General features: G+C 42.8%; 1 protein-coding gene across 1 annotated transcript in view; it reads right to left on the bottom strand.

The window, feature by feature from the left end:
* Nucleotides 1-2,446: 2,446 nt before the first annotated feature.
* The window catches only part of LY96 (lymphocyte antigen 96), a 35,180-nt gene continuing 26,501 nt past the window's right edge, over nt 2,447-11,125 (bottom strand). Inside the window, exons 4-5 of the mRNA XM_069600328.1 lie at nt 3,499-3,551; nt 2,447-2,578 (exon numbers count right to left, since the gene is read on the bottom strand). Of these exons, the coding sequence (XP_069456429.1) occupies nt 2,480-2,578; nt 3,499-3,551 (152 nt within the window). The 3' untranslated portion in view covers nt 2,447-2,479. The remainder of the gene's footprint in view (nt 2,579-3,498; nt 3,552-11,125) is intronic.

Genomic DNA, 11,125 nt, shown 5'->3' with positions numbered 1-11,125 from the left:
CATTCCAGGTTTTCTCTTACTTCCATGGCCACTCCCTCTCTTCTGCTGACTTCTGCTACACCTCACCCCCAACCCCGATGAGGGAGAACCCCAAGGTTCGATCCTTGGACCTCTTATTTTCTCTGTCAACCCTTCTCTCTACATGTTGGCAACTTCCAAATGTCCATCTCCATCTCCAACTCTCTCCTGAACTTCAAATTCATTTATCCACTGCCTTCCCAAAGTCTCCACTTGGATTAATAGACATCTCAACATGTCCAAAACAAAGTTCTTGATTTTTCTCCCCTAAAACATGCTCCTCCCTGGCTTCCCCATCTCAAGTAATGGCAACTCTATCCTATTTGGAATCATCCCTGACTCCTCTCTTTGTTTCATACTCTACCATCCAACTCATCAGCAGAAGTATTTTTGGAGTTGACTCAACTTTCAGAATATATCCAGCTTAGATTCATTTATCATCACTTCCTCCATCACCTTTCACATAGATTACTCAAAATCCTCTCAACTTCCTCCTCCTTCCTTCCCTACTTAGATGGTCGCAAAAAGCTTCCTGTTTTTTCCCACATCTAAGTAGACAGCTGCCTTTTCAAAATGTGAACCAATGTCATTCTCTCTCAAAGAAACCTCCAGGAACTTTCCATCTCATTCAGAGCAACAGTCAAAGTCCTAAGAATGGCCCATCAAACTCCACAGCACATGCCTACCACCCCCAACACACACACCTCTCTGACAGCATCTCCCCACACGCCCTTCATTTGTTCCTCAAGGAAGAACACACTCCAACCCTGGGCCCTTGAAATCAGCTGTTCTCTCAACTACAAAGACTTTACTTCTAGAAAACCACATGGGCTGCTCCCTCATCTCTTTCAAATATCATCTTCTTGATGGGGCTTTCCTGACCACCCTATCTGAAAGTAAAACCATATCACCTCCCCACGTCCATCCCTACCCTCTTCCCTGCTTTATTGTTGTTCACGGTGCTTAGCACACCATGTTTGCTTCTAAAGTAACTTAGTTGCCAGTCTTTTCCCACAAAAATATAAACTCAATAAGAACTGGAATATTTCGTATCTGGGTTGTTAAATGCTGTACCCCCAGCATCCAGCCTGACATATAGCAGGTGCTCAATAAATTTTTGTTAAATGACTGTGTGAATACTGTTCTACAGATAATGTATTATTTGAATATTTTATAAGAAGAAAATGTTTGTTTAACCATTCAACAAACATGGATTCAGAGCAAATTCAAGCTTAAGTACTATGCTAGGTGCTAGTCAAGAGTGGTAAGCAAAACTGAGCTGACTACCCTGCCTGTGATAACAAAAGGAGTGTTAAGAACTGGAAGGAAGTAACCTAGGTCAACAAAAGCGTATCACAAAGTAAGCCGGCCCCTGCCTGGATGAGATAAAGGTGGGTGGAGGAAAGGGATCTGGGGGACCAAGACAGCCACAGGAGACTGAAAGCCTGGCTCCATGTGACACAGTTTCTGTGCAGTTTTACTCAGGACTGCCCCTGCCCAGTATCAAAAGTGTAATAGGTGTGCTGCACGCTGCCTGATGAGAATTCCCTGAGAAAGTAGCATTTGAGCCAATGAAGATCCACCTCTATTACTGATAAGGGGTAAGGGTCAGGTAGAGTAGATGCATGTAACTGAAGCAGAGGGAACTGTGTGGGTGAAGGCTCTGGAGCAGGAGGGAGTATGGCACACTCTGGAACACAGAGAGCAAGGGAAGGGTGGTGGGAAAAGGGGCTGAGGAGGGAAAAGGTGGGTAGGGACTAGCAGACCCTCCAAAAGATTCCAACTTTATCCCAAATGGGATCAAAAACCTTAGGAGGAGCTTGTTTTTGTTTTCTTCCAGGTGCATGATGAGCTGTATTTTGAAAGTATTATTGAAAGTGCCTCTGTGAAGGATAACTTACCTGAGATACCTGACCAGGTGTAGGGTGGTTAGTCAGGAGGCAGCAGAGGAGTCCAGGCAACCAATGCTGGCAACTTGTTCCAAAGCAGATGCAGAAAATTGAGAGAAGAGGAGCAACTGGAGAGATTACTTTTATTACCTGTGTGCTACAGGCTGAATTGTGAATTCTCATAATTCACATGCTGAAGCCCTAACCCCAGTACCTCTGAAGGTGACTAGATTTGGAGACAGTTAAGGTAAAATGATGTCACTCGGATAGGCCTTAAGCCAGTGGCTGGTGTCCTTATAAGAGATTAGGGTTACATGCCCAGAGGGAAGATGACGTGAGGACATAGGGAGACAAAGGCCATCTACAAGCCAAGGAGAGAGGCCTCAAAAGGAACCCAATCGGCTGACAATTGGATCTCAGATTTCTAGCCTCCAGAACAAAATAAATCTTGTTTAGGCCACCTGGTCTGTGGTATTTGCTATGGCAGACCTAGCAAACAAATACACAGTGCGAAAAATATTTTAAGTGAAGAATAAAACTTTTGAAAAATAAAAGCAAATACTTGATTTATTCTAATTGAAATCAGGGTAATGTATGATAGTAAAGTTCAAGCAAAAGAGCTTTTCTTCAGTGTTCCCCTCGATGGCTTCTGTAATACAGTTGTATTGTCCCTAAAATGAAATACAAGTAATATAAAATGTTAGATGCTTCTATCTTGTAAGACTTTTATAAGAATTTTGTCTTACTAGCAGAAAGCTACTTAATACTTCCTCAGTTTTCTAGACTAGCCTACAAAATTTTCAAACATTAGAAATATTGATAATTTGAAACAAAATATGTATTATTAATGTTTATTTTAAAATAGTTAACCAAAAGTGAAATGTACAAAGTTTCATTGCACTTGTAATGCAAATATCTAAAATTGCCCATCATTATTACTCATGGAGGCAGTTACTGAGTTACACACAATGGTCACAATAATGCTTGCACCCAAAGATTTTCATCATATTAACAATGAGCATTTGCATTACTTTTAGCAACGTATGTCGGAATTTAAAAAGACTTTCCTTGGACTTTCCTTGTGGCACAGTGGTAAAGAATCCACCTGCCAGTGCCAGAGACATGGGTTTGATCCTTGGTCCAGGAAGATCCCACATGCCATGGAACAATTAAACCCGTGTGCCACAGCTCCCAAGCCCACAGGTGTCAACTACTGAAACCTGCTTTAGGGCCCATATTCCACAACAAGAGAAGCCACCAAAATGAGAAGCCTACACACTATGACTAGACAGTAGCCCCCGCTCATTGCAACTAGAGAAAAGCCTGCACAGCAACAAAGACCCAGCATAGCCAAAATTAAATAAAATTAATTTTTTAAAAAAGGGTTTCCTTTGGTGTAAGTTTTCTATTTTTCCATATTCTACAGAAAGAATAAATAGCAAAATATACAAAATCAAAAAAAGTTAAAAAAAATCTTGAACATCTTAATCTTGAATCAATATTTTTAGAAGTTGTGGATTGCTTTTTTCAAATTCTTAACACATCTGTTACAACAAAAGATTAAAGAAGTACAAAACAACTTGAACAATACCTTAGAAAATCGTATTTCCTTGAAGGAGAATTGTATTGTTGTGTTCACAGTCTCTGCAACCAAAATGCAAAAAGTTATTGGCCAATATTAGGTAATTTTGTTTTTTTGTAGTATGACATGCATGCAGGAGATGTAAGAGACACAGGTTCAATCCTTGGGTCAGGAAGATCCCCTGGAGGAGAGCATGGCAACCCACTCCAATATTCTTGCCTGGAGAATCCCATGGACAGAACAGCCTGGTGAGCTGCAGTCCATAAGGTTGCAAAGAGTCGGACATGACTGAAGCTACTTAGCACACACACACAGTATGATATATACCTTTTATAATTTTACTACTGGCAAAAGTAATCCAAGCAAAATTGTAGAGAAATAACGAATCTTATCCCCTGTCTATGATTCCCCTGTGGCTTCCTCTGCCACCCTGAGCCCCTCTCAGTATCAGCCTGTATCTCATTCCCTAGTGGACACAAACTTGTAAGGCCCACTGGTCTCAATAATGAATGAATGAATGATGAACAAGCTAGCGCTAATATGCTTCATCCCACGTTACATGTGTGCATGTTTATTGTTGCTGCTTCTCAGCAGGAAATGATCAAGAAAAATCTTCCTAAAGGTGGAGGAGAGTTTTGGGAGACAGCCAGGATATCAAAGCTCCTTTCAACCCCACCGCTGAGAAGCCTAGGAAAGCAGTCACTGTTGAAATGCATAGCCATGGGCCTGGCCCCACAGAAGCTGTGGGAAACAGAAATTCGGGGAAAACCACTGATCCAGTCAGAAACAACAAAGGAGTGAACTTAAAGAGCAGGGATAGAAAGAAAAATGCTTTGAATCTCTAACAAAAGCAATAGTGACCAAAAATCTTTAAAAATTTTTTTATTTATTTGTTTTTATCTTTGGCTGTGCTGGGTCTTCATTCCTGCACAGGCTTTTCTCAAGTTGCAGTAAAGCGGGGGCTACTCTCCAGCTGTGGTGCATGGGCTTCTCATTTCAGTGGTTTCTCTTATTGTAGAGCATGGGCCCTAGAGCATGCAGGCTTCGGTAATTCACACACAGGCTTAGCAGCTGTAGCACATGGGTTCTAGGACATAGGCTCAATAGTTGTGGGGCACAGGTTTAGTTGCGCTGAAGCATGTGGGGTCTTCTGGGACCAACAACTGAACCTGTGTCTCCTGCATTGGCAGGCAGATTCTTTACCACTGAGCCATCAGGAAAGCCCCAAAAATCTTTTTTAAAGTAATAAAAATAGCCAAATGCAAACTATAATGATTACTGTTCTCTGAGTTGGCCAAAGACAATCCTTAATAGCAAATGATTGAATAATGTCTGCATCTATACCTTCTTTTTCCCAAATAAGGATTTATTTATTTGCTTCTGGGAGTATTCTTATTAGGGGTGCTCATACATTGAGAAATTGGCTCTTGAATTCAGTAAAGTGACCATATCTTAATGATCTCAGGATCTTTCATTTAAGATTAATCAAATTCAAATTTAATCATTCAACAAATATTTATTGAAAGCCTACTCTGCACCAGGGACTGGGGAGACAAGGTTAGTACAATACCATCCTTCCCCTCAAAGAGTTAAAGTCTCCTGGAACACAGACATGCAAATAAACCAGTACAAATTCACTGTGCAATGAAAAGATGCAGTAAGGATGAAGGCAGGATAGTTTTTGACTAAGAGTGATACTTCTGGGGCCTGACCTGCTTGAATTTTAATCCCAGCTCCTCTACTTATTCAGTATATGACCTTGGGCAAGTCACTTAACTTGTCTGTGCCTCAGCGAAATGACAATGGATAATAATGTCTATTTCATAAGATTACTGAGGGTGTCGAGTGAAAAAAATGCACAACCTATAGTTGAGAACTATATTTTATACGGTAGACATACTGAGGACTTAAGCCCAGAACACAGCCTCTCAGATAGCTCAGAGGGACTGCTCCAAAGAGATAAGGGAGGAGCCAGAATACATAGGGATTCTTGCAAAAAAAAAAAAAAGCTGAGGTAGTTGGAACATCAAAAGATTCCTATTAAAGAAAATCTACATGTTCCTATTAAAGAACATCTCAGGTTCATGAATTTAGCACTTTTCTATGTATGGGAAGATGCTCATCGAATCTTTCCTCTGATATGTACCTCAGATATGCCCTAGATCTGAGGGCCAGTATCATGGGCCAGTATCTTGTTCTCTCCATCCTCAATCCCCTCACAGTCTACTTTAGAGGGAAGGGGTGGGAGCAGCTGCAGTGGCTGATGGCTTAATGGCCACAATATCCTCTGTTTACTGATATGGCAGGTGACATTCTTTGTAGACGAAGAGCTATAGAAGTTAATACATGTAAGTGCTCAGAACAATGTCTCATTAAATATTATTAACATTCAAATGTTATTATAATATTAAATGTTACTCCTTTCTACAACCCCCATCTTGTGAATAATAATGATGATGTTATTAATATTATCAATGATGTTATTAATATTCTCATTGGTGTTAATGTTATTATGACAACTGAACTGACATAAAAGATGGGAAGGTAAGTAGGGGGTATATTCCAGGTGGTTGGAAAAAGAGGAGCAAAGGCAGGAAGGTGAAAATCAATATTCTGATAGTTTACAAGTATGCCTGAAAGGGGCTCAGTGTCATTAAAGCAAAGAAGCAGCAAGAGTGCGAAGAAGTAAAATTGAAGAAGTTAGCACGAATTGACTCAGACTCCACAGGAAGAGAATGGTGGTGATGGGGAAACAACCAAGGGTGTGAATTAGTCAGATTTTGTTCAGAGAGTTGAGTCACATGACTGTGCAGTAGCTGGATTTAAGGGGACACTGAAAGTCAGGGAGACCAGTCAGAGCCCAGGAGGCAGTGATAATGGTGAAGAGACAGGAGGTAAAGACCCCTCATGACCTCCACCCCAGGTAACCTCCTTCATCACGCTCTACCTAGTTATCCTGCTGCTTTCCTTGAGAGCACGTACTATAAAATGAACCTTATTTCATTTTCATCTTTATCTTCTTTCATGACTTAGTGACCATCTTATTTCCTCCACTGCTCTACAAACTCCATGAGGACAGGGGCTGTGCTTTGGTCACTTCTGAATTTCCAGTTCTTGGTACTACCTGGTCCCTGCATACCTGGCTCCAAGACCAGTTACATAATTTGCAAGGCTAAGCACAATCTGAAAATAGGGACCCGGGGACTTCCCTGATGGTCTAGGGGCTAAGACTCCACTCCCAGTGTAGAGGGCCCAGGTTTGATTTGATCCCTGGTCAGGCAACTAGATTCTACAGGCTACAAGAGACCCAGCACAGCCAAATAACCAACTAAACATATTTTAAAAAAAGAAGGAAAATGGGAGGGGGCACTTATTTAGAAAGCTGGGGAAACATCCATTAAAGATACTAAAATATGAAGTTTTTCCCCTCTTTCACAGTCTGTCTTTCTCCCTCTAAATTTGCCACAATAGTTTTTTAATCTTTTTTTCTTTCAGTTTTACTGAGATGTAATTGACACAGCACAGATGTTTATGGTGTAGAGCGTAACAACTTAACTTACACACGGCGCTAAATAATTACCACAGTAATTCATCACCTCATAAAACCAAAAAAAGTCTTTTTTTCCCTTGCGATAAGAGCTTTCAGGATCTACTCTCTTAGCAACTTACAAAGAAACCACACAGCAGTGCTAACTACAGTTACTGCCATAGTTTTAATTTGCTATTTAATCTACTCAAAATAAAACAAAATTTTAAATTATTAGCATGAATTTTACCATTCCTCATTATATTGTATAATGTCAGTTGTAAACACAAATATCAGAGCATTTAACTCCAAGGCAGAATCACTGAAGTTTCACAATTTGTATTTCATGGGTCATCCCCAGAAAGTGCCTGAAGCTGGTCAGAAGAAACTGTTACAAGCCAGACTCAGCAAATTCAGAAGGAGGTTGAGAAGGTCCCCCAGGCATAGAAGAATCTGAGGCAATGTTCTCTGCACCAGTCACAAGGTAAGTGTAGAAGTTCGCAGGCACCCAGGGGCTGCTCCATAATGATGGGAGATGGCGTGAGAGTAGGGGAAACCTGTGCAAACTGTGGGCCTGACAACTAGTTGACAGGATCCCCCTGCTGCTGCCAGATGCCTCATTCTCCAGAGGAGGGCTGCTGCTGCTGCTAAGTCGGTTCAGTCGTGTCCGACCCTGTGTGACCCCATAGACGGCAACCCACCAGGCTCCCCCGTCCCTGGGATTCTCCAGGCAAGAACACTGGAGTGGATTGCCATTTCCTTCTCCAATGCATGAAAGTGAAAAGTGAAAGTGAAGTCTCTCAGTCGTATCTGACTCTTTGCGACCCCATGGACTGCAGCCTACCAGGCTCCTCTGTCCATGGGATTTTCCAGGCAAGAGTACTGGAGTGGGGTGCCATTGCCTTCTCCTCCAGAGGAGGGCAGGGAACCCAAATCAGGCATCTTTCTCTACCACAAGCCTGCAGACCCACACATGACCCTCAAAGGCTTTGCAACCTCCATAAAATACCTCCATAAGTTACCTGCCGTAGGGGAGACTGTCTGGTCCTCATCTAGTCACCCACTAAACAGTGCCATGGTGCGGCCAGTCCAGGTGGGATGGTCACTGCATACCTCACCCCAGACACTGCAGGACACCGTGCCTGACCCTGACCCTCCCAGCTCCAGGCCTCCACCAGGGGTAGAGGGTAACAGGTGCCACCAGATGGGACAAGATGGGGGATGCCAAGAAGGGACCAGGGTGCTAACAGGGCAGTGAACAGCAGGAAACCAAGAACCTGTCCGGGGTAGGTGGGCACATATACCACTGTCCCATCACACTTTGTATACAAAACACACACTCAAAGATAAAATGGCTAAGAATCTCAAGACTGCGATCCCAGAATAGTAAAGCCTTAATGTGAAGGCCTCCTGAGTATACGGCCCTGCTTGTGAAGTGAACACTGCCAACTTTGTAAGAGAGAGTGATGGATGGGACTACAGTTTGAGGAAGAAATCAAGAGTAGCTCCCAAGGGACTTTTCTGATGGTTAAGACCCCATGCTTCCACTGCAGGGGGCATGGGTTTGATCCCTGGTCAGGGAACTAAGAATCTGCATGCTGTATGGTGCAGCCAAAAAAAAAGTAACTCCCAAATTTCTACTTGGGAAATTTGCCTGAATGTCTACCAGGTCAGGTGAGAAGAAGGAGCTCTAACCTCTTCTGTGGGGCAGCCCTCTTTTTCAACTGTTTTTCTTTCCAAGAAAGACATATCTCCCATTCTCCTCTTATAGGGAGGTAATGTGAAGCCTCTTGAAGAAGCCAAGACAGAAACAAGGCAGAGTCAGAGAAAAGGAAGACAGAACCTCAGCTTAGACTCTTCTCTGCTCTTCCCAAAAGGTATCCACCTAGTTCACTGGTGGTCCAGTCCCGGTTTCCCTGCAACTATGCAGCACATAGGACCCAAGCCTCAGATGGTGTTATGGGTTGCAAAGTGTCCCCTCAACAGATATTCAAATCTAAACCCCCAGTACCTTGAACACAGGCTTATTTGGAAATAGGATTTTTGCAGATGGTCAAGTTAAGATGAGGTAATTAAGGTGGGTCCTAATTGAATATGACTGTGTCCTTATACGGAGAAGGCAATGGCAGCCCACTCCATTACTCTTGCCTGGAAAATCCCATGGACAGAGGAGCCTGGTAGGCTGCAGTCCATGGGGTCGCAAAGAGTCAGATACAACTGAGAGACTTCACTTTCACTTTTCACTTTCATGCATTGGAGAAGGAAATGGCCACCCACTCCAGTGTTCTTGCCTGGAGAATCCCAGGAACAGGGGAGCCTGGTGGGCTGCCATCTCTGTGGTCGCACAGAGTTGGACACGACTGAAGTGACTTAGCAGCAGCAGCAGCAGTGTCCTTATAAAAAGGGGTAATTTGGACATGCAGACCAACATGTATAGAGGGAAGACCACACAAGGAGATACAGGGGAAAGATGGTCATCTACAAGGCAAGAATCTCCTCGGGCCCTCTGAGCTAGGAGGGAGGCCTGGAGCAGATACTTCCTAAACAAGAGGCTTCAGGGGAAGCACAATCCTGCCAACACCTCGGTCTCTGACTTCTAGCTTCCAGAGCTGTTAGACCATAATCTGTTGTTCTAAGCCATCCAATTCTTGGTACTTTGTTACAGAAACCCTAGCGAAATCCTGAAAACAGGGCTAACAGACATTAAATTTAAAATGCCTTTGAAATATCCATTTATTTATTCAAAAATGCATTTTTTAAAGAAATGAAGGTGTGTGTGTGTGTATTTATGTGTAAGAAGTGGAAAGATTATGTGTAATTTTTATCTCCAGTTCAGTTCAGATCAGTTGTTCAATCGTGTCCGACTCTTTGCAACCCCGTGAACCGCAGCACACCAAGCCTCCCTGGCCATCACCAACTCGTGGAGTCCACACAAACCCACGTCCATTGAGTCAGTGATGCCATCCAACCATCTCATCCTCTGTCATCCCCTTCTCTCCTGCCCTCAATCTTTCCCAGCATCAGGGTCTTTTCAAATGAGTCAGCTCTTTGCATCAGGTGGCCAAAGTATTGGAGTTTCAGCTTTAACATCAGTCCTTCCAGTGAACACCCAGGACTGATCTCCTTTAGGATGGACTGGTTGGAACTACTCTCATCCAAGGGACTAGCAAGAGCCTTCTCCAGCACCACAGTTCAAAACCATCAATTCTTCGGCGCTCAGCTTTCTTCGCAGTCCAGCTCTCACATCCATACATGACCACTGGAAAAATCACAGCCTTGACTAGACGGACCTTTGTTGGCAAAGTAATGTCTCTGCTTTTTAATATGCTGTCTAGGCTGGTCATAACTTTCCTTCCAAGGAGTAAGCATCTTTTAATTTCATGGCTGCAATCACTGTCTGCAGTGATTTTGGAGCCCAGAAAAATAAAGTCAGCCACTGTTTCCACTGTTTCCCCATCTATTTGCCATGAAGTGATGGGACTGGATGCCATGATCTTCGTTTTCTGAATGTTGAGCTTTAAGCCAACCTTTTCACTCTCCTCTTTCACTTTCATCAAGAGGCTTTTTAGTTCCTCTTCACTTTCTGCCGTAAGGGTGGTATCATCTGCATATCTGAGGTTATTGATATTTCTCCCAGCAATCTTGATTCCAGCCTGTGCTTCCTCCAGCCCAGTGTTTTCTTGATGTACTCTGCATATAAGTTAAATAAGCACGGTGACAATATACAGCCTTGACGTACTCCTTTTCCTATTTGGAACCAGTCTGTCATTCCATGTCCAGTTCTGACTGTTGCTTCCTGACCTGCATACAGATTTCTCAAGAAGCAGATCAGGTGGCCTGGTATTCCCATCTCTTTAAGAATTTTCCACAGTTTATTCACTTGCCCATATTCTCTAAGTATCACATCCTAAAAATGTATGACCTTTGTAACAACAACAAGTCATTGAGTATGTTCCTTACTCATTTGATTTGTGAAATTTCGAAGGTCTGTTGATAGCATCAATGCTTCTTAAATCAGAATGTCCTGATCTCTAGGCTCATGTACTTAGCTGCCAAGTGAGTTTCTTTATCTGAATGTTCCCAAATTACCTTGAGCCCAACATGCCAAAC

The sequence above is a fragment of the Ovis canadensis genome, chromosome 9 (genome assembly GCF_042477335.2).
Source record: "Ovis canadensis isolate MfBH-ARS-UI-01 breed Bighorn chromosome 9, ARS-UI_OviCan_v2, whole genome shotgun sequence".
NCBI classification, from domain to species: Eukaryota; Metazoa; Chordata; class Mammalia; order Artiodactyla; family Bovidae; genus Ovis; species Ovis canadensis.
This window is presented reverse-complemented; position numbering and strand designations above follow the sequence as displayed.